We start from the raw sequence: 24,333 nt of genomic DNA, 5'->3' as shown, positions 1-24,333 counted from the left end.
AACAGTAAAATGTTACTGTATGTCAGTCTTTGGCAAGCAGCCTTTGTCCGATCTAAGACAGAGTTTACTGTGGTAGACACTGACCCCTCTCAGCAGCTGTTTACATATTTCAGCTTGAGGAAATTTGGCCAGTGGCATATCATCAATTCAGTTTGTCATACTCTGTGTCCTGGATCTATTAGGTTAAAACAGCTGCAGGCAGTGGTGTTTTCATTTGTGTTATTTCTTTTGATGATTTTCTTTCCCCATATAAACTTTTACTGTGCCTCACTTACTCGCTTCCATAAGTAATCCTGTCAGCTTCCTTCATAATAAATACTACTTTGGAATGTTGATGTGTATAATGGGGCTGAATCGGAAAGTTGAAAAGAATTTATTTACCACCCCAATTCTTGTTGTCTAAAGCAATGTCTTCCACACCTGTATGAATCCCATCCAACAGTGGTAATCAATTGGCAGTTTGAAAAAAAACTGACAGTGGTCATTTGTGTGCAATTTCTATTGGAAGAATTGCTACTCGTTGTGCATCAGGGCTTGCAAGAATTGCTCAGAATTTTTTAAGAAAGTTCAGTCAGTGCATTTTCAGGAAATATTAAATCCATCTATCTGTATGTGGAGGATCTTCCAGATAGCCATAATAAGAATCTTCTGAGCATTTTGCTTTGAATGTGATAACATTGGAATCATATTTGCCTCTCGTTGGGAGAGGATTTTTTATATTCAATTTTATGGGATGTGGGCATCGCTGGTGGCTAGGCCAGCATTTATTGCCCGTCCCTAATTGTTCTTGAGAAGGTGGTGGTAAGCTGCCTTCTTGAACTGCTGCAGTCCAGATGTTTGATGTTCTGCTACAGGATTGAAAGGAAGCTTATTCATCTATGAGTGTGATGTTTTCTTCTAATTGCTAATTTGCCCTCATTCTGCAATCATTGCTGCTCTTGATGCTGATCAAAAATAAAATCGCTGCTAAGAACCATTTATTTCAGGGCTGTTCAAAAATTGAATTCTATGACGTATGAATAGATAGCATTTAATGATCAAAAATCACTATTAAAATTCGATCAAAAGCTCATAAACTGAAAGAATGTGAGGTGTGTTTTGCCTGTGATTATGCATGATTTAATTCTCATTCGTTTGTTGTACAGATCTGATCATAGGGATGAATGGCAGTACCTAAAGTGTATTTAATTGACACAGGTAAAGCAGTGGTCCAGCAATTAGGGATGGCCAGTGATGCCCACATCCCATGAAAAAATAAATTTTTAAGAAGTCACAAAAGTGTCTGGTTTGTAATTTTACATCCAATGAGAATGTAGTGGAAAAAGTCACCATATTTCTTGAGTGGTGTGACTGACTATCCTGAGATGTGACAAATGCTTGTTTTTAACCCTCTCGCTGGTGGAGAAACTACATGAGACACATTGTCTATAAGGTGGCCATCACAAGAACATTTTTTAGAACTATGGCTTGCTCTGTTAGAGTTGTATTTTCTTGGAGTAACATAGCTCTGCATCAGCTTGCAGAGTCGTTTGAAATGGTAGACTCCATTGCAGTGACTGGGTTTGTTCTGGGACACAAGCAGCTCCTCTCTGTCAATGACATCACCAAGACTCTTCTTAAGCATTAGATCTAAAATGGAAAGTGTTTCACAGGAAACAATGTTAATTAATGCTATGAATATAAATTTCTGAAAATCCCTCTTAAAATGAATATTTCCAGTTATGTAAAAGCATTGTTGTCTAGAATGAGGTCATTTTTTAGTATACGGAGTTCTAGATCCTTCAAGTCACAGGCAATGCTGGAGAGTGTAGTTCAAATTGGTTTAAATGGGTAAAAGCAAAATATTGCAGATGCTGGAAATCTGAAATAAAAATAGGAAATGCTGGAAAAACACAGCTTGTCTGGCAGCACCTGTGGCGAGAAACAGAGTTAATGTTTCGTGTATGTGTGACTTTTTCGCTTTTATGGGAAGCTTCTTCTGAAGAAGAGTCATATGGACTCGAAAGGTTAACTCTGTTTCTCACTCCACAGATGCCGCCAGACCCACTGAGTTTTTCCAGTGTTTTCGGTTTAACTAGGTAGACTGATTAATTTGAAACATTTTTATTCACTTAAGTTAGTGCAATTTTTGGTTTCCTGAAACAAGCCCTTGTTTTAATCTCTGGTTTTAACACTTTCATTTTGACTCAGTGCTACAGGATATTTTTGGGGAAATCAGTCGTGCTGGAAGGGTTTAAAATTATGCACAGTTTTGAGTTTTGAGATTTATTTTTAAAGAAAATCTTTTGGTCATGCATTTAAGTTGCTCTGTGCCCATGTGTACAGTGTTATTTGTGTGTAACGCTCGGAGCGTCTGTGGTTGGGGCTTTAAAAGGGAAATGAAATTAACTTCCGTTTTTTAAAGAAAACTGAATTATTTTAAGATGAGTGATAATGTATTGAATGTTTTGGTAACTTGTAATGAATATTGCACTTTGATGTAAAGTGTGCACAGTTTCCTTCTGAGTTTTTTTTTACATGTGGCTGTATCTCACACTTCACAATGGCTTCCACTAACAAACATTTAGAACATATTCTTTTCTCCTCCCTATTTTTATCCCCTTCAACTCAAAATTTTACTCTTGGCCTTTGTGCTCACTGACATGTGGGATGTCTAAAAGATATTCCTTTCAGACTATGCGACAGCAAAGACTCATGAATAGTGCAAATGGATCTCTACTAATGTGGCGTAATTCGATTAGGGCATTGTCCATTCTACGGCCAGGGCTTGAACCCAACTCAGATGGGGTGAAAATTCAAAACAAGAACAGAATTACCTGGAAAAACTCAGCAAGTCTGGCAACATCGGTGGAGAAGAAAAGAGTTGACGTTTCGAGTCCTCATGACCCTTCAACAGAACAGGACTGTTGTCAGCTGCCTTTAACACTCTCAAGTGAATTGAGTTTAGGTCATGAGCCTATAGCACAAGAATAAGTATAAATCAGAAATAATTGTTTAGTGGCCATAATGATACCTAATATGTAAAACAGACATTTTACACTTCTTGTGGAAGGCTGCATTTCAGACTGATTTCAATGAGCCTCCCAGCACCCAATGGGACTCTGCACACAGCTTCCTTTATCTGGAAATGCTTGACACCATCAAAGGAAGAGTAATGTTTTCTCCATTTATAGAATGTGTTGTGCTTAGCTTATAAATGCACCAAATGTGCAAAATTTGTCAGGTGGGTGACAAGGTGGCAAAGTAATAATGATCTTTTTCCTGTCTCTTCCTTGTTCAGTGTGACCTCATCCGAGAAGGTGGACAAAGCCCAGAGATATGCAGATTTTACCTTGTTATCTATACCTTACCCAGGTAACCACTTCACAGCAAGGGCTGAATATGTTTGCAGAGATAATAGCCAGTCAAAGTCTTTGGTCCTTGTCTTTTTTTTAAATAATAGACTTGCTAATTAATTAAAATCAACAATGTTCTTGCTTTACCTTGTCTAAAGACAGCAATGTAGCAGGAAAACTGGCACAAGCAGCTGCCTGTTTGTGGGAGCCCAATGAGCATATGTTGACGTTTAATTTCGTCACTAGTCTATTGAACTAGTTGTCTTCCTCCCATCACTGTTCTGTTGATGTATTAGCTTAACCCTGGAGAATCAATGTTCATTTTGAATTACCAAATTGAAAGTGAAATGATTACTGAGACTACATAGTTACATCTTTCTTATTAAATTTGGATAAGAAGAAACAATTTTAATTTTTTATCACTGGTCTGAATATATAAGATATCACCAAGAATGTGGAAAATTCTGTATGCGAATTGTTCCTAGGTGGGTAGTAAACATTGGATTAAGAAATGATTGCCTGTAACCATTCAGTATTGTGATGTAAAAAAAAAATCTGTTTATGCTGAGTGATGTAGGATCAACCTCAAATTTTCATTTTAAGTTTACAAAATATTGAGAGTTCACCATGAATTCTCCAACTTATCAATTTTTAATTGTTATCACATTTATGCTGAGGTGTAGATAGAAAGGAAGCAAGACTTATCTTAATTTAATGCTTTTCATAATGTCAGGATGCCCCAAATCCCTTCACGCTCAATGAAGTACTTTTCAAGTGGAGTCACTGTGGTAATGTAGAAAGCACAATGGTTAATTAGCATACAGCAGTGTCCCACACTCAGTAAATTGATGATGACCAGATAATCTATTTCATTAAAATAAAAGAAAAATACAGCGGATGCTGGAAATCTGAAGTAAAAACAGAAAGTGCTGGAAAGACTCAGCGAGCCTGGCAACATTTGTGGAGAGAGAAACAGAATTAATGTTTCAATTCCAATGTGACTCTTCTTTGGAACCTGTTTCACTGTTGTTAGCTAAGGGATAAATATTGTCCAGGGCACAGTAAAGGCACTGTTGTCGTAGCAGTCACAGTTTTCTTCTATCTTGTCTGTAGGCTGCGAATTTTTTAAGGACTACAAGGATTGTGATTACACAGCTGAGGGGCTGGTATTCAACTGGAACCAGGTGAGCTTACTGCTGTTGGGGGGCAAGCAAGTAGAAATCGGCATTGCTCACAACCTGTTCATGTTGTTTTTCTTTCTCACAGCTTTTTCACAATTGAGAAAAACAAGTATGTAATTAGAATGTAGGTTCCTGATCAAAGAGGAAGTTTTGCATGGCGGGTAGATTGTAGATATAGAATTTTTTTTGGCCTCTCATTTTTGTGTAATGGGAACTTGTGTATGTACAATTGTTAAAACTGTGAACTGTGCTTAGCTATGAGTTCTACCAGTGATATGAAGCCAGACTCAGGAACAGGCATTAGTTGTGATTGAGGCAGTTTTTCTACAGTAAACTGGAGTCTTATCGCTGCCTGCTGGTTGACGTTAGGAGGAAGGGCGTGTAGACTTCTTCAGCATGAACAAATGCATTTTAATAGTTCCACCAGCTAAAAGGAGAATTCTAGATGGTTTGTAACATCCATAACATAGATAAATAAATTTAGTGACAACTTACATTTATTTATCAGCTTTAGTAGCAAAAATTCCAAGGCGCTGAGGAGGTATAATTAGGTAAAAATGTACTTTAAACTCCTCAAATGCAAGTGTTCAATCCAGTCATGAAAATGCATTTGTAGGAACCATTTATAATTCACTCTCAAACTTGACATTGTGTGAAAATAAACATTATGTATAAAATTAAAAATATTGGAGCTGTGTGGGCTTCAGGACACCAACATCAGGACCAAATGGAGATCGCGAGCCCGCACTTACCGGCAATACATCTGAAGAGCAATCTTGCTAGGAGCAACCTCCTAATTGGCTGCCTCTGCACTTGCAGTACTATTGAGGACAGCAGGTGGGATCCTGATTCTAAAGGCCCAAAAAGAGGACCGGCAACTCTAGTCTCAGCAGCCCCACCAGGAGAGATGGGTGTCGCTGAGGCAGGCTGAGGACTGTGAGGGTGTCTCAACATAGAGGTGCTCTTGGAGGCATGTGTTAAAAGTTAAAATTATTCAAGGAAAAGCCATTAGGCTCCTTTGGATACATTGTTCGCACTATAGATGTGGCTTTTCCTGCTGACGGCCCCCTCTTTGGGGTATGGAGCCTCCAGCTCCCGTGACACTCCTGACCTGCTGCAAGGAAGCCGCAGTCATTGAGCTGGCAACCTCCACATACAGGGGGGATCTGTTCCACTGGCGGCAAAATGCTTTATGCCTGCAAAGTTGGCTCTAATTGGGTCCATGCTTATGTTAAATGGCTGCCCACCTCGGTGGTGCAGGCAGCCAATCCAGGTCTATTCCCCGCATGTGACACTTTGCCGTAGGCAGAAATGCATCAGTCATTCCAGCACGGCTGCCCCGTTTGCCCAGTTTCGCCATCTTCAAGCCACTGGTTTGGGAAAATTCAGCCCATTAGGTATATCTGTAATGCATAGAAGTACATAAAAGTTACTGTGGAAACAGGCTGTTCGGCCTAATCAGTTAGTGTTGGCATTTAGCTTCCTTGTGAATGAATAGCCCAGATGATATTTACCCATCCTGTCCTTGTATCCCTTCATCCCCTCTTCTTTCCTTCACCCATCCAACTGATAATTGTTGACAGTTTCAACCACTAACCTCGGGAGTGAATTCAACTGCCTGAGAACTGTGTTTGTGAACACGTTTATATTGTTCTCTGTTCTTAATCTGGCATTTAATTATTTTATTGATGGCCTTTCATTTTAGATCCTCCAGCTTCTGGAAATAATCTGCTTTTATCTACTTTGTTCCATCCATCGATAATTTTAAAAGCTGCCCCATAATCTGGACTTTTCTAATATTTCAGTTCTTTATATTTGTATTTTGTCATCTTGGTGAATCTGTGTTGCACCTCTCTCAAATTTCAATATCCTTCCTATAGTTTGGAGTCTAATATTGCCCACAGTGTTAAGATTTTATATAGGTTCTTCATTAAATTTTGGCTTTCATGTCCTGTGTATCTTTGTGATAACACATAGAATTCCGTTAGCTATTTTAAGCAACTTTAGCAACCTGGGATGCCAGCTTTAGTAGAAAACCAAAATATTGCAATGCTGGAAATCTGAAATAATAGAAAATGCTGGAAATAGTCAATGGGTCAGGTTGCATCTGTAGAGTGAGAAACAAAATATTAACGTTTCAGGTCATTGACCTTCCATCAGATCTGGAAGAAGTTGGAGATGTATAACGGGTTTTAAGTAAACACAGAGCAGGGGAGGAGAAATAGAACAAAAGGAAATGCCTGTGATAGGGTGGAAAGCATGATACATTAAATGCTAGAAGGGAAAATGATACAAGGCAAAGGGGATGTTAGTGAGGCAAATAAATAAGGAAACAAAAGGTGGGTCTAGAGGAGCAGCAGAATCATTATCAATAGCTTTTGTCTGAAAAAAATGGGGGTTGTGGTTATGATCTGAATGTTGATTCCAGAGGGAGAGGTTTAGGTGGAATGAGAATTCTGAAGACAGGAGATAGTCTGCTGTGCTGAGGGAGGACTTTTGCCTAAAGAAGTAGGCACGAAGGCAATACAAGAACAGCTCAGTATCATGCCAAGCTCGAAATTCATTGACGTGTAAGGGGATAAAATTGAGGCCTTATATGTTCTGTGAATCTGTACCCCCAGATCCATCTGCTTATCACAGCACTGGGCGTCCTACCGTTTAGAATATAGTCATTCATTAATTTTTACCAAAGTGTATGATTTCACACTTTGAGTTTCAGTTGTCACTTTTTAGCTATATCCTCTACCTTGTCACTTCCCCTTTGCAGCTTCTTTTATTATAACAAATTAACCACACTTCCTGATTTGGTATCATCTGAAACTGTTGACACCATTTCCTCCAGGTCTATAATCAAATCACTGATATAAAAAGTGAAGAGAAATGATACCTGTGGGCCACTTCCACCTGCTCTGGAAAAACTGCATTCAACTGCTACTCTGTTTTTCCCTTCTAACCAAATTTTAACCCAACTTGTTATCCTTTCCCTAATTCCATACCTTTTGATTTTTTCTAGTAATCACCCATGTGTGGTTCAGGTCAAGTATTCTTTACCAAAGTCCTTGGAGCCAATTGTGTTTCGGATGTCATATCATTTCGGTTTTCAGATGCTGCATGTAGGTCTTACGTTACAATGGCTGAAACCTAGGCTAACTATAATCTAAAGTAAATAAAATGGCTAGAAACGGAAGATGTACTATTGAATAACAAATACAGTGTACCTGCAATAAGTTCCTACCTGTGGTGCCATCTGCGAATCTGCTTTTACAAGAGGGTTCACAAGGGAAACAATGCAGGCAAACGACTAGACTTCCCTCGCTAAAGGTTTGGTGTGGCTGTCGAGGTCCGTATTGGCGTGGGTTGCGTTGGCTCGGGTCACAGTCTTCACGCGCTAAAGATTCTTGAAGTTCAAAAGAAGTGCAGCTTTTGGATGTTTTCAGATTTATAGATAAAGGATGCTCAACTTGTATCTTCTCAAATCCCATGTACACTGAATCTATTGCATACCCCGCCCCCCATCTACCACGTTCCTCAGCTCCTCAAAGAATTTTGAGGTTTGTCAGGTGTGGTTGACCCTTTTCAACTTAATGCTGACTATTTTTTTCTGAAACTAGACACGTAATAACGTCACCCTTAACTAAAGGATAAATTTTTCCCTACCACGGATGGTAAGATAACTGGTCTTTAATTACCCAAATTATCTCTCAATTTTTAAAAATGGGCACTGCATTAGCACTCTCCAGACCTCCACACTCATTGGGGCCCTGAAATGTAATTTCCAGGAGCCCTACAATTTCCCTCCTACGGTGTATCCTGTTGAGCCCTGGTACTTTATCTTCCCTTAGCCTAACTAACCTAAAATTTTGCTTTTATTCCTTACAATATGGATTATCTTACTCAGCCACTTCATCATTCACCTCCTCTTTTAATGTCTCTTTTAGTGCATGTTGGACTACATTGTAATCCTCCCAGGTCTGAGGGTACAAGAAGACAGAATCATGTATGGTTATTGACTGCAGCTTGTGAATTGAATGAAAGAGTGTTCATGAAAAAAATTCAGTACCAGGGTCTACTTACACCTAGTAAAGGCATTGACCATCATAACAACTTCTGCAGTTATCCTTTGCTATTCTGCGCTTCAGTAGTAGTCCAAGCATTGTATAAAATGAGTACTTTTACACTTGATTGCTGACCGTGTACCTACTTGTAGGATTTTGTTGATGCGCCGTTGAATATCCCCCCTTCTCTGACTGAGAATCTGAACATTGACTGGAAGGATTATCAGGTGAGTGTGCTCCAGCAATGCTGGATTCTATATTCAGAATAAACTTTGATATCCAGCTTTTCACTGGTTGACATTGATAGCACAGATCCAAGAAAATGCTAGGTATTCGGGGTCAAAGGAATGCCTATGTGCTGCACAGACCTATGTTTGAGTATGGGGTCCAGTTATGGTCACATTGACACACACAGCCACTCAGCTCTAGTTAAACAAGCTACCTGGAATGAGCGAGTTGTCTTATGAAGAAAGGTTGGACTGGGCTTATTACCACTGGAGTTTGGAAAAGAGAGGGGTGACTTGATTGAAGTATATAAGCCCCTGAATGGTCTTGACAAGATGGACATGGAAAGGATGTTTCCTCTTGTGGGTGAGTCCAGAACTAGGGGACACTTTTAAAATTAGGGGTCATCCTTTTAGGACAGAGATGAAAAGAAACTTTTTATCTGAGGGTTGTGCGACTTTGGAACTCCTGTCTCAGAAGATGGTGGAGGCGGTGTAGTAACTGAATGTATTGTCTCTCCCTGTCAATTGTTCATCATGTGTTGCGATTACAGGAGCTTTGACTAATAAGCTTATAGTGCAGGTAATCCTGCAGGTGGAGCTTCTGATGGAGAGATCGCGTGTAGCATGCAAGCATCTCTACATGTCTCCTAAATAAAGTTTAGCCTTTTCTTCATCAAACCTGCTGCTCCATCAAGTTATTACATTTGGCAACGAGGATAAAACTGACTTCTGTGTACTTTACCCTGGTTGATGTGAGTAAAATGAAGTTGAACAATACTTGCCAGTCATGCCGCTGTTTGGAAAAATTGATTCATATGATGCTAAAATTGAAGATTGGAGTATGTTGAGCGACTCGGGTTCTATTTCATTGCGAGCGAGATTACTGCTGAAGAAAAATGAAAAGTTATCATGCTGAGTGCATGTGGAAGCAAAACAAAAAACCTGTTTCGAAACCTGACTGCCCTGAACGCACTCAATTCTAAGTTGTACAGTGAGTTAGTGGAGCACTCTCAGCCCAAACCATCTGTGATCATACAGCACTTCAAGTCTAATTCGAAAGTTTGTGCCCCAAGAGGGTCCATTACTACCTTTGTGGTGAATCTGAAACAGTTACCCGGATACTGAGAGTTTGGGGATGCCTTGAATGATATGCTGCGGGACAGACTTGTATGTGGAGCCAAGAACAATGCCATACAGCGCAGCTTACTAGCTGAATCCGACTTCGATTCCGCCTGGAACTTGTTCTCACTATGGAAAGCGCTGTGACAGACTCTCAGGATTGGCAGCATGTGGGTAATTGTGCCATACTCCATGTTGGGCAGAAACCTGCCGTGAGCATGGTGCAAAAAACAGAACAGATTTTAAACACGATTCTATGCTCACTGCACGAAGATTTGGGAAGCCGAATGGTAACAGGTCAGATAAGAAGATACGTGTTTGCTGCAGGTATGGAGGAAATCTTGGAGCAGGCGTCTGTAGATTCAAAGAGGCAGAATGCAATGATTGCCACAGGAAAGGACACCTGGTTCGGCAGTGCAAAGGATGGGCAAACAGCAAAGCAACAAACAAATCTAATTGAGCTGACTGATACATCAAAGGCTGAGGCTGCTACAGCTAATGTATACTCTCTGTATCATGTGACTGCTGTTAAATCTGAGCCCATTATAGTGACAGTGCAAGTGAATGGCAAGCAATTGCAGATGGAGCTGGATACTGGTGCTTCAACTACTGTTGTTGGGGAGCACACGTTCAAGTACCTCAGTGAAGGGAGTCAGCCATTGACATTGGAGCGGACGCCTGCCAAGCTGAGAGCTTACAGTGGAGAATCCATTCAGGCCCAAGGCATTGCTGCTGCCCCAGTCTGCTACAAACAACAGACAGCGCAACTGCCTGTGATAATCGTAAAGGGGAGAGGGGCCCAGTCTTTTGGGTGGAGATTGGCTGCAGAAAATAAAACTTGACTGGTCAGATATATCGCATTTACAGTCTGATGGAATTCCAGAGCTCTTGAAGAAATATGACACTGCCTTTCAGGACGCATTGGGAAAACTGTAGGGCCTGCAAGCTAAAATGCACGTCAATCCCCAGGCAACACCACGTTTGTTTAATGCCAGACTGGTGCCTTACCAAAAGAAAGTGGAAGCAGAATTGTGCAGGTTGGAAAACCTGGGAATAAACCTGCCTGTCCCAGTTTCTGAGTGGGCCGTACCTATAGTCCCAGTTGTCAAGCCAGACCAGACTATACGTATATGTAATGACTACAGACTGACAGTCAACAAAGCAGCAAAGTTAGACAAACACCCCGTTTCTAGAATCAATGACTTGTACACCAAGTTAGCAGGAGGCAAGTCATATACAAAACTAGACATGAGTCATGCCTATCAACAATTGGAATTGGATAGCATGTCAAGAGAATACGTGACAATTAAGACCATAAAGACTTCTACCAGTACACCCGATTACCTTTTTGGAGTTTCATCAGCATGTGCTACTTTTCACCGAACCATGGAGAGTCCTTTGCAGCGACTTCCACTTGTGATTGTGTAATTAGATGACGTTCTCATCACTGGACTGACTGAAACGGAACTTTTAGTTAACCTTGAGAAAGTGTTGAGAAGACTTATGGAAGCAGGTGTGCGTTTGAAGCAAGAAAAATGCACATTTCAAGCATCGGAGGTCACCTACCTAGGTCACAGAGTGAATGCTATGGGGTTACATCCTATTGAAGACAAGGTCCAAGCAATTAAAGATGCACCATTACCCTGTAATGTGACAGAGTTTAGATCTTTCCGAGGTATGATTAATTACTATAGCCGTTTTTTACCTAAATTATCCACTGTACTGGCACCACTATATATGTTGCTGAGGAAGAACCTCAGGTTTACAGCAAGAAGAACCCTTTGTAACAGCGAAGAAGCTGCTTCATCCATCATGCTTGTTGGTACATTATGACCCATCTAAAGAACTGGTTTTGATGTGTGATGCTTCTCCTTATGGTGCAGGAGCCGTTCTATCACATCAAATGAAGAACGGATCAGAAAGACCCATTGGATACATTTCAAGAACATTTTCCCAAGCTGAAAAGGGCTACTCTCAGTTGGAAAAAGAAGGATTATCAGTTGTATTTGGTGTCAAGAAGCTCCGCCAATACCTACACAGGCGACATTTTGTAATTGTGTCTGACCATAAGCCACTGATAGATTTGTTCAGTGAAGAGAAAACTATTCCGCCTATAGCGTTGGCGAGAATCCAACGTTGGGCTTTGACGCTATCAGATTTTGAGTACACATTCATGTACTGCCTTGGCTCACATAGAGCCAATGCAGGTGCACTTAGTCATCGTCCATTACTGGGTAGTCTTGTCAATACACCCATTCCACAATATTTTGTGTTGTTAAATTTCTTGGATTCATCACTTGGGTGTACCAAACAGATCAAGAATTGGACGAACAGAGACCCAGTACTGTCAAAGACTTTGTTTTACAAGGATGGAAAAGAGCACTTGTGCCTGATGTCTTACGACCATTTTATTCCAGAAACACTGAATTGAGTTGTCAAGACAGAATTTTGCTGTGGGATTCAAGAGTTGCAGTCCCATCACAGGGGGTAGAGAGTCACTCTTGGCAGAGCTCCACAGTGCATACCCAGGCAAATCAAAGATGAAGATGCTGGCGCGTAGCTATGTCTGGTGGCCAGGAATAGACAGTGACATTGAGAGCATGGTTAAACACTTCCCTTTGCCAACAGCACCAGAAGCTACCTGTTTCAGCTCCTCAGAGGCTTGATTTATAATCACCTGAGACTGTACAAATGTTTGATGCTTTTCCTGACACTTTTTATTGTAAATGTAAGAAATTTAAGGGGGAGAAAGTGTAGTAACTAGATGTATTGTTCCTCCCTCATGCGATGTGATTACTGGAGCTTTGACCAATAAGCTTATTGCATGGTTAATCCCGTGGGCAGGGCTTCCGATGAGGAGATCATGCCTAGTGTGCAAGCACCTCTACATGTCTCCTAAATAGACTTTAGCCTTTTCTTCACCAATCCTCCTGCTCCATCAAGTTATTACAGGCGGGCCATGGAATATTTTTAAGACAGAGGTAGATAGACACTTGTTAGGCAAGAAAATCAAAGGTTATTGGTGGTAGATGGGAATGTGGAATTCGAAACAATACAGATAAGCCATGATTTTATCAAACAGCAGAGCAGGCTCGAGGGGCCGACTAGTCGACTTCTGCTCCAATTTCATATGTTTGTAACTCCTGAAGTCTCTTCATAATTGCAACCATTCATCCCTGGTAATATCCTAGTGAACCTACATATTCCATTGCTTTCAATTCCTTCTTATAATGGAATGTCCAGACTGTACACAGTCCTCCAACTGCAAGATAACTTGTTACATTTCCATACCACTCTAGAGCCGTCCATTTAAGTTAGAGGTTTAGAGTGGTTTTAGATTAAAATACTGTCCTCAACTTCAGAAGTACAATTCTGTTGTTGTTTGCTGAACTTCTAAGTTTAAACAGGCAATAAAAAAATGCGGTTACAAATCTCTTATCAGATTAAAGCATCTTGTTCCAGTAAACTTGATTCAGGTAACCAGTCTGGTGTATTTACATTGTCTATAGCAATCTAGTCTGCATACATCAGCTTTAAACCCAGTGAGAGTGCAGAGATGGGAACCTGACAGTGAAGCTAAAAAAGGGATAATACCAGTTAATTCTTTTCTGTCATGGTAAAATGACCTCGATGCATCACCTGCCCTTAAAGATTTTAAGTATAGTGCCAGTTATACTGGGTTCTGCTGTGCTAAGCAGAGACCCAGTTGTTCTATGGAAACAAGCGGCCTGGTTCCATGAATTTACTTTTCTGAATCTGGCTAACTTGCTAAGATTGCACACACACAAGCACATAGCAAAAGTAGACTTGACAGCCAGTTGAGTGTGCTCTGCCATTCAATGCGATCATGGTAGATTTTCAGTTTCAACTCCACTTTCCCACCCGCTCCCCATATTCCTTGAGACCAAAAACTTTTCAGTCTCGGCCTTAAATATATCCAACGATGGAGCATCCACAAGCCTCTGGGATAGAGAATTCCAAAAATTCACTGCCCTTTGAGTGAAGTAATTCGCCCTCATCTCAGTCCTAAATGAACGGCCCCTTATCCTGGGACTGTGACCCCATGTTCCAGATTCCCCAGCCAGAGAAACAACTTCTGTGTCTACCCAGTCGAGCCTCTTCAGAATCTTGTATGTTTCGATGGGATGACTTCTCATTCTTCTAAACTTCAGAGAATGTGGACCCAATTTATTCAAAGGTCACTTTTAATGGAGACCAAATGGACAATTAATAGTTACTAGATAATTTAGATTTATTTGTCAGTAAGTGCCAGAGGTTTACACACATCCATTGCGATATGAAACTGTTTAGGTGTAAAGGAGTAAAGACCATAGCCATTCACACATCAAGTGTTGAGACAATCCTGAATTTTAAACCCTGATCATCAGTGTACCAGGAAAATTGGATGTGTGGGTGCATAAAAATAAATTCTCGAGTGTTTTGCTATTTCAAACATATAACTTTTAAAAATGTGTTAATGTTGTAATACTAGATTCTTATCACTAGAGGGCATCTGCTGGGTTGAAGCTTCCTCTAGTGGCAGCAAACAGGCACTGCAGTGTTTTTGTTACTTCTGAGGGGGATGGGGTTTGGCGGGGGGGGGTGGGGGGGGGGGGGTGCAAAAAATATTTGTGTTTTCCAGATTTCTGCTCTTAAAAAATACATTCCTGCAACATGTGTTCAGAAGCCTGAAATCTTCCCTCCCAAGCCTACACCCCAAACAAAAGTCCAAAACTTATGCATCTATTTTCTCAGTTATGTCAGGATAACATTTTTTTATTTCCTCTTTATATAGTCCTGGGACCTTGTGCAACAGACACAGAATTACCTGAAGCTGCTTATTCATACAGTAAATCGAGATGGTAAGTCTAAGTTTTGATTGACTGTCGTCTTGGATGTGATATGATAATCTAGGAGAGAAACCTCCTCTCCTGAAGAAGTGGTGCAATGCATCACAGCACTGTCCTTCAACTTTTGTACAGAGGATGGCTCTTTAAATTTGATTTATAATTTCCTATCTAAATTTTATCCTTGATGTTGATCCTCTGTCCTTTTCTTCTTTTGACAGAAGACAGTGGTTTATTAGTGCACTGTATTTCTGGCTGGGATCGAACTCCACTCTTTATCTCGCTTCTTCGTCTGTCACTGTGGGCTGTAAGTATACAAACTCTTAGCTTTCTCAACAGGAAGTGTTATTGCGACATCAAAGAAAAGATCAAAGTCACATTTATCCGGACACTTTGATCAGTATTTAATTGCCTCTGTGTTTACATTAATGCTTTGTTTAAATATTCATTAAACTATTTAAATATTCTTTAAACATATATTATAAAAATACATATTTAATTTTTCCTTAAAACACTAATGCTCAATTTCTACTAAATACGATTCTAGTGATAAGTGTGTTCTGGCAGTTACTGGATTTTCAGATATTTTTTTACCCAGCTACGGAGCACCACAACTTTAAATTAACTAATGGTTCAGTATTAGTCAGCTGTGTTAAAGTTTTAGTAGCTACTTTTACACTATTGAGTTTTTTTCATGTTGCTGGCATGTAGAGTTGATTGCTCTGCATTTTTTTGGAAGGATGCAGGGCTCTGTTTTACATCCAGCCTGTTTGTCCTTCGCCAGGTGTTGGTTTCATGAACTTCAGTTCTGAGGGGCTGCACTGGAGGACACAGAGAAACGTTGTTTTTCAAATCATCAAAATTCTTTCCTAAAAGCAAATAGAGGGTATAATAATGATCTTTCGAATATGCTGGCAAATTCTGCCATGATTAGTATCACAGGACAGTCATTCAAAGTGCAAATGCAGGGCACAGACTCTGCTGAAACAGGTAGCCTTCACTCAACCAGATTTATAGACCCAATGATGGGAGAAATATGTCTGCGGTCTATGTGCCTACAATCAGCTGTGCTCCTCTAATGAGTTAGGACCTAGAAATTATCCAGGTCACTTGAGTTTGGCTGCAAAAGGCACTCACATTGTCCAGTTATGTTGAACGTGATTGAAAATTGTTCATTGGACTGCATAGTTTGACTTTTTAATTTGTTTTGCTCTTGACATTCCTCGCTTTTGTCTTTTTGAGGACAAGAATGCTTACAAATAGGCAGAGGTCAATTGGTTCAATGAAACGGTCCCTCTGATTAATCTGGCCCATTTCATCCATTGTCTCATTGTATCCATCAAGCTCCTCTTCTCCAGAATTGTACCTATGTTAAACTCAGTTATACTGCCTACTTGAACTGCTTGTCTGATAACTTATTCCATAAACCCATTGCCCTTCGGGTGGAAAAATCCTGCTGGACTTCTCTTCTGGGCACCTAATTTTCTATTTTTCAACTTCTATTCACTGTATTTGAACCCTTCACCATTGTAGTTAGTTTTACATGGTTCAGCTTTGTCAATTCCAATTGTACAATGTTCAAAAATTTCTTGATCAGGTTACCTCAAGGTTGTTTTCCCAAAGGAAGAAAGCGAAATTCCTTAATTCTTTTCTCCTCACTTCAATCTTGCTACCTAGAATAATCTTCATTGCTTGCCTGTTCATTCCCAAGAGCAATGAGTAATCCGTCACCATCTATCCTCAATTATAACACAGCCCTTGAGATTGGAGATTCTTGCAGTTTCTATTATAATGAGGCATGTGCTCAGTAGCACAGAATAAAATTAAGTTATGGATCGTATAACAAAAATCTTCATGGGGGAAGGGTAATGTTGAAATCAAAAGCTGTCTTTGTAAACTTAAAAAGTTAAAATTTGCGTGAAAAGATTTTGTCCCCATACGTTTTTTTCCCCATTGTCCTTCCTGCTTCATGCTCTTCCTGCAGACAGGTGAAAGAACACCTCCCAGATCTCCACTGGTGGCACTCTGAATCCAGAGGTACAGGTCCTAATAAAAGTAATCCATCAATCCATTCAAAACTGCAGCCAGAGATCATTAGGCACTGGGGCACAAAATCTCAGCTACACAGCAGGAAAAAATGCAGACTGGCTTTCTTAACTTGACACTGAATCTGCCATACCAGTGATGAAACAAGGCTGTGCATTCAAAAGCTTGGAAGAAATTGAGCTTCAGTAATACTAAATGGAAATAACTCTGGAATTGTGATGATTATTCTGTGTATAAAAGCTCCCTTAGGAAAGATTTAATGTCTGTGTTTATCCATACTGTCACTTGATTGCTTTGTAAGTACTTTAAGAATGTTTACAAAGGCTGGAGTTTAGAGACAATAATAAAGGTACGCTGGGAATCATCACCAAATCACTCTGCAAATGAGCCACAATAGCTGATATCTGTCAAGTCATACCCTAGTGTCAGAACCAAGTCATAGGGAAAGCCGTTAAGGAGGTAACTAAGAAGTGTCACAGATGTGTAATAAATATTGACTGTGGGATGAGTTCAAACTGCTGAAAGGCAAATTTATGGCTGATGTCAATAGGGTTTTCTTCTCCGTAGAGTGACCAACACATCAATTGGACTACCAGGTGGGGGATTAAAGGCAAAAACTGTGTAATTATTTAAGAAGCAACTGGGTACTATGATCAGGGGAAGGAGGGTTACTATAGATGAGCTAAGATGGGATTAAAGGTCATTCATATCTGTATCTATCTTCTGTTATAAACAGCAGCAAAATACTGCAAGCATATAATTTTCCCCACATTTAAATGATATAGACAGCTCTTGCAGCTTTAAAACCTGGCGATTCCTCTTTATAAATCCTTACGCAGCTTATATTTAATATTTCTCATTTAGTTGATTTGAAAGTTTCTATCTATTTGAAAGTTAGAGCCACCTCTATAGGTTAAAGAATTTGCCCCAACTTGTTTTTTTTACAGGATGGACTTGTTCACACTTGTCTGGAGCCTGTGGAAATCCTTTATCTAACCATTGCTTATGATTGGTTCCTTTTTGGGTGAGTTTGTTTTGGATTTCATGACAGCAGGATTAGCACAGTAATTAGGTGACAATATTACTGATTTTTTTTTTGAAAAGCAAATATCTGTCACAGTCTGGCAGGTTTTTGTGAAATTCTGTGATATTAATATTCTGAATGTGTTTTGGAGCTGTATAGAATCATCAAATGATACATGTAGAAGGGAAGCCTTCCAGCTCATGCCTGTGCAGGCCCATTGATGGAGCTGTCCAATGAGACCCACTCACCTTTTTCCTATTAACCCTGCAGATTATTTCCCTTCAAGTATATATCCAGTACTCTTTTGAATGTTACTGTTGAATCTGCCTCCGTTGCAATTTCAGGCTTGCAGTCCCAATCATAACTTGCTCTGGTGTTTTTTTTTTAAAAGTAGCTTTTTCACATCACCCCTGGTTCATTTGCCAATCACTTTAAATCTGTGCCCACAGGTTACTGATCCTTCCATCACTGGGAACGCTTTCTCCTTACTTACTAACAAAAACCATTCATCATTTGGAACACCTCAATCAAATCTCCTTTCAACCTTCTCTGCTGTAAGGAGAATAATTCCAGCTTCTTCAGCCTCTCCACATAACTGAAGTCCCTCATCCTTGGTACCATTCTAGTAAATCACTTCTGTCTCTTCTCTAAGGCCTTGACATCCTTCGTAGAGTATATGTCCAGAATGGAGCACAATATTTGAGCTGAGCCTAACACGTGTTTTATAAAAGTTTGGCATAGCTTCCTTCCTCTTGTACTCTATTCCTCTGTAATAAAGCCAAGAATCCCAAGTGCCTTTCTAAACAACCTTCTCAACTTATCCTGCTACTTTCAAAGATACGCTCCCAGGCCTCTCTGTTCCTGCATCCCCTTTAAATTTGTACCATTTAGTTCAAAATACCTCTCCTCATTCTTCCTACCAACATGTATTACTTCACACTTCTTTGCATTGAATTTCATCTGCCACATGTCTGTTTGTTTTACCAGTCTGTCCCCTTTTCATTGTTTACTATATTTCTTAGTTTTGTGACATCTGCGAATTTTAAAATTATGCCCTTTATACCCAAAGTCCAAGCCGTTAACCTATGTCAAAAAGCGCACAGATCCTAATACCGACCCCTGGAAACACCACTGTATGCTTTGCTCCATCTGAAAAACAACTGATCATCACTACTCTCTTTCCATCCCTTAGCCAAGTTTGTGTCTCTGCTGTCACTGACACTTTAATTCCAATATTGCTGACCAAATATGAGTTACTTGTCAAAATCTTTTGAAAGATCATATTCGCATCAATCATACTACCCTCACTTATCTCATATTCAACAAAGAACTCAAGTCATTCAAACATGATTTGCCATTGACTGATTCATGCTGGGCTTTCATTCTTAGCCCATTGTTTCCTAAAGGCCAATTAATTTTCCCCCTGCTTATTGGACAGAATTTTATGCCTTCCCCAAGGCGAGTTCGGGCAGGAGGTGTGGAATGGGTCCCTGCCACCTTCCCAACTCCACCGATCAAATTCTGGGCTGGAAGGATGGAGGATGACCTACCCAGGAGGCTAACTGAAGATCTTAAGCAACCATTTTAAGGTTGCACCTCATCGTCACTGATATATATGCAATGAGCAATGAGTAGGGGACTTGCCAAATGGTGAGGCCGCCCAACAAACCCTGTCGAGTATGCCTGTGGTCTGCCAGGAAGGGTCTTTCATTCACAGGCACCCTGTGCCCGATCGAGGGACCCGGCATGGGGAAATGGGAGTAGTGGGGGGGGACCCACAGGAAGCCAACGCCGTACCCTTGCTGTTGACTGCCTCCCACAACCACCACCACCCCGCCCCCCCCCCCCCCAATCCCCCGGCCAACAAGACCATCCTGTCACCCTCACCCTGCCTACATTCACCTCTGTCTAGGGATCCATGGCTGATCTCTCCTGCAGGCCCGAGTGCTGTACCCACAATGGCCATCATTCCCTGTGGCACTGTCAGTACTGCAGAGCTGCTGGCTTCTGATTGGGGTGGGATTTCCGCCCTTCTTTGGCCTTAATTGAGTGAGAGATCTGACGCTGTCCAGTTAAGTTCTTAATAACTGATAATTGTGTCAGGCTTCCTGAAGAGAAGTGACGCAGGGTTCATACTAGTTCTCCAACCGCATTCATTAAATTCTGCCAATTGTGTCTCCAACCTTAAGCTGACTGGCTTGTAGTTGCTGGGTTTATCCTTCTACCTATTGTTAAATAGGTTTGTAATTTATTTGCAACCCTCCAGTTCTCTGACACCAACTCTGTATGCAAGGAGGATTGGAAGATTGTGGTCAGAGCCTCTGCACCTTTCTCAGTAACCTTGGATGTATCCCATTCAGACTAAGTGACTTGCCTATTTTGAGGACTGCCAACATCTTAAGGAATTCCTCCTTATTTCTATTCTATCCAGTATCTTTACTGCTTCCATTTTTAACTGCTACATTGTCAGCATCTCCTCTACTGAAGAACTTGCAAAGTACTAATTCAGTACCTCACCCACATCCTCTGCCTCCAAAAGATATCACCTTTCTGGTCCCTAATCGATCCCACCCTTGCTTTGACTACCTTTTTTATTATTTAGAAGTGTATAAAAGACTTCTGAGTTTCTTTTTGTGTTAGCAGCTAATCTACTCTCACACTCGCCCTCTTTACCTCCCTTAATTCCATTTTTAGATCTCCTCTGTGCCTTCTATATTCAGTTTGTTTCTTCACTTCACTGTACTATGAATTTTTTGATGTTCTCCCCCATTGTTCAGCTACTATTTTTGCCACCCAGTTTTTGATTCTGATCCATCTGGGTAGGATCCCACTTCAACTCACTGAAGTTAGCCCTTCTCCAGTTAAATATTTTTACAATTGATTGTACCCTTCCCATTTCTGTGACTGTTTCAGACCTGATGAAATTCTGAACAGTGTTCCCAGAATGTTTTCTTACTGAAACATGCTGCATTTGCCTCTTCATTCCTCAGAACTTTATCCAGCACTGTTTCTTTTCTCAGGCTGGAAACACATTGATCAAGAAAGTTCTCTTGTACACATGCCAAGAATTCTATTCATAATTTTCCCTTTACACTGTTACATCCAGTCTATATTAGGATAACTGAGGTGCCCTATTCTCACCACTGTTTAGTTCTTGCATCTTTTTTTTACAATTTAGCTGCAAATTTGCTCCTCTAGCTCCTTCCTGCTATTTGGCGGCCTACAGTATACACCTACGAGTGTAATAGTTCCTGAGTTCTAACTTTAAACCCTCAGCTACATCATTCTTCTCCTGTGCTATAAGTAACAATACTGCCTCTGCCTCCTCCTTTTTCCTTTTCCAATCTTTCCAAAATACCTTGTAACCAGGAAGGTATCATATACAACTTTTATAAAAGAAAGATTTTGAAAAGCAACATGTGTTTTTGAGATATTTGATCTTTATTCTTGCAACTTTCTCCCCTGAACCAACTAACTATATAATTGGCCTGAGTGTCTGGACTAAGGAAACGGGGTGCATATAAATCAGCCAGAATTCCCTGATTCCCACTGGAAATATATGGATAATGGATGAGGTAGGATTTGGCTGCACTTTGGTGACCACATGATAAATTTCCCTGAAGGCACACATTCTCCAGGATAAGGGGTGAAAAGATACCCCTTGGGTTAGGTACAGAGGGTGGAAGATGCCCAATGAACTGTGCTTCAGTGAGCAAGGTTTTCTTGCATTGAGCATCATAGATTTAGCAGTATTTTAATTATTGCCTGCCAGTGCACCATATAGTGAAGTAGTTAGAATGCACTGCACAGAATTGTAAAAACTGACTCAAAACCTCTGAGTTCTGAGGCAGAGTTCTGGTCCTTAAAAAAAAATCAAGTTTCAATCTTTCGACAGCAGGATTTGAATATCTAATCCATCTAAATGTTCAAAATAATACCCTAAAGAAAGGGAAGTTGACTGTTCTGTCATTATCACAAATAACTTCAACTCATTATATAATTTCACTACTCTATTTTTATACTTATTTGCAGGCATATGTTGTCCGACAGGCTCAGTAAAGGGGAGGAGGTGAGTCGAAAGCTGGAGAAATTACTTTTGCTGATTAAAGTTGACACTTGCATGACTGCTTTAGGTTACTAAATTTTTATTACTGTGTAAGATTGGTTTGATAATCTACTTCCATATTGTCCGTATCAACCTAACTACAAAAAAAGTGATAATTAGCTGATTTATGAAGAATTATAATATGACCAGATATTTAGGTTAATTAGAAAACCATCAGTGCTTTGAGTTGTAAAAATTGTTGTAATTTGCAAAATTGCCACTGTAATATGTGGTGTAAAAGAATCCTTTAGAAGCAAAGAACTCAGCTCACCTACTTTTGAATTGTTGGTCTTCTTGGCAGAGTATGAATACAGGGAAAAGGTCTGAATTTTTCCTCCTTTATGGATGAAAGAATGATATATGAATGTTGGATTTTATTTAGTCAAGAAGTGGAATTTTGTTCTGCAGAATTAGTTTCCACCAGGAGATGGTGCTTTTGCACTGCTTGAATTCATTTCATGAACAGTTTACATACAGCAATACTACCACCTGCTGATGGAAAAATGTTACTGCGGGAAACCAACATTGTTAAATCGAAAAACAGTTGGAAATCTGAAATAAATATCAGAAAATGTTGGCAGTATAAAGCAAGATTATTGGTCTCCAAATATTAAATTGAACTTCTCTTTCCAGGTGTTGGCGGCCCTGCTGTGTGTTTCCAGCATTGTCTGCTTTTAACCTAGTTACATTTTCAGCTAAAAAAGTTGGGGGGCTTTGTAATGTGAAAGAGGCCAATTTTAAGACCATTCTAAATATAAAGCATTTTTTTGTTCCATATATTGACTTAGTTCTGAATATATCAGTGTGTATAGCATGGCGTTCTCAAAGCTGGGATTGTGTTGTTGAACAATTGTAGAAGATCGCACGAGGGAACCTGAAATCTAAAAGCAGATTTTGTTTATTTTCCCCAGATTTTCTTCTTCTGCTTCAATTTTTTGAAGCACATCACCTCGGAAGAGTTCTCTGCGGCAAAGAAGTTCAGGTAAGGACCTCATCTTGTTGGGGTCTTTTTTACAGGAGTGGTGTAGAGATTGACCATCAACCACGAGCTGTGCAATGATCAAAGAAACATAGGAACAAGTGGACGTCATTCAGCCTCTCAAGCCTGTTCTACCATTCGATGAAATCAAGGCTGACCTGAGACCTAAATCCATTTCCTCGTCTTTGCCCCGTATCTCTCTCAATACCTTTGGTTAAAAATCTGTTAATCTCAGGTTAATATTTAACGTTAACAAAACACGCAGTATCACCTGCTGTTCTGGAAGAAAGTTCCAAACTTCTACCATCCTTTGTAGAAATGTTTCTAGTTCCCCCCCGAAAGGGCTGGCTCTGACTTGACCATGCCCCCAGCCCTTGACACCAACCCACCCCCACCCCCCAATTCACTTTGCCTATTAATACCTCTTTGTAATAAGAACAGTTTACGTCTAGCTATTTCACACACAATGGTGAATCTATGCAACAAACTAGACAAGGAAAATGGAGGCATATATTGGTTTGTTTTATTCTTCCATGGGATCTGAGTATCGCTGGCAAGGCCAGCATTTGTTGCCATCCCTAATTGCCCTTGAGAAGGTCGTGGTGAGCTGCCTTCATGAACTACTGCAGTCTGTCTGGTGTAAGTACACCTACATTGCTGTCAGAGAGGGAGTGCCAGGTTTTTGACCCAGCCACAGTGAAGGAATGCAAGACAGGATGGTGTGTGACGTGGAGGGGAACTTGCATGTGGTGGGTTCCCAAGTGTCTGCTGCCCTTGTCCCTCTAGATGGTAGAAGTCATGAGTTTGGGAGGTGCTGTTGAAGAAGACTTGGCAAGCAGCTGCAGTGCATCTTAAATATGTTACACACTGCTGCTACTGTGCACTGGTGGTGGTGGTGATGATGGTGGGAGAGAATGTTTAAGGTGGTGGATGGGGTGCCAGTCAAGTGAGTTGCTTTGTCCTGGATTGTGTTGAGCTTCTTGAGTGTTTTTGGAACTGCACTCATCTAAGCAAGTCGTGAGTATTCCATCACATTCCTGACTTGTGCTTTGTAGAAAGTGGACAGGCTTTGGGAGGTTAGGTGGTGAGTTACTGGTTGCAGGATTCCTAGCCTCTGATCTGATCTCCTGTAGCCGCAATATATATTTATATGGCTGGTCCAGATAAGTTTCTGGTCAACATTAACCCCTAGGATGTTGATGATAGGTGATTTGACAATAGTAATTTTTTTTTTATATATTCATCTACCAGATGTGGGCTTTGCTGGCTGGGCCAGCATTTATTGCTCATCCCTAGTGCCCTTGAGAAGGTGGTGGTGAGCTGCCTTCTTGAACTGCAGCAGTCCATGTGGTGTAGGTACACCCACAGTACTATTAGGAAGGGCGTTCCAGGGTTTTGACCCAGTGACAGTGAAG

The 24,333-nt window shown here is 40.5% G+C and overlaps 1 protein-coding gene across 3 annotated transcripts in view; it reads left to right on the top strand.

The window, feature by feature from the left end:
* The window catches only part of mtmr14 (myotubularin related protein 14), a 70,783-nt gene that overhangs the window by 21,263 nt on the left and 25,187 nt on the right, over positions 1-24,333 (top strand). For all 3 annotated transcript variants that reach the window (XM_041191188.1, XM_041191189.1, XM_041191187.1), the window contains exons 7-14: positions 3,281-3,354; positions 4,449-4,519; positions 8,724-8,798; positions 14,713-14,779; positions 14,986-15,071; positions 17,758-17,834; positions 21,867-21,903; positions 22,851-22,921. In XM_041191188.1, the coding sequence (XP_041047122.1) occupies positions 3,281-3,354; positions 4,449-4,519; positions 8,724-8,798; positions 14,713-14,779; positions 14,986-15,071; positions 17,758-17,834; positions 21,867-21,903; positions 22,851-22,921 (558 nt within the window). The remainder of the gene's footprint in view (positions 1-3,280; positions 3,355-4,448; positions 4,520-8,723; positions 8,799-14,712; positions 14,780-14,985; positions 15,072-17,757; positions 17,835-21,866; positions 21,904-22,850; positions 22,922-24,333) is intronic.

This window comes from Carcharodon carcharias, chromosome 7 (genome assembly GCF_017639515.1).
Source record: "Carcharodon carcharias isolate sCarCar2 chromosome 7, sCarCar2.pri, whole genome shotgun sequence".
In the NCBI taxonomy this organism is placed as follows: domain Eukaryota; kingdom Metazoa; phylum Chordata; class Chondrichthyes; order Lamniformes; family Lamnidae; genus Carcharodon; species Carcharodon carcharias.
The sequence above is the reverse complement of the archived record's forward strand: the minus strand, read 5'-3'. Positions and strand labels throughout refer to the sequence as shown.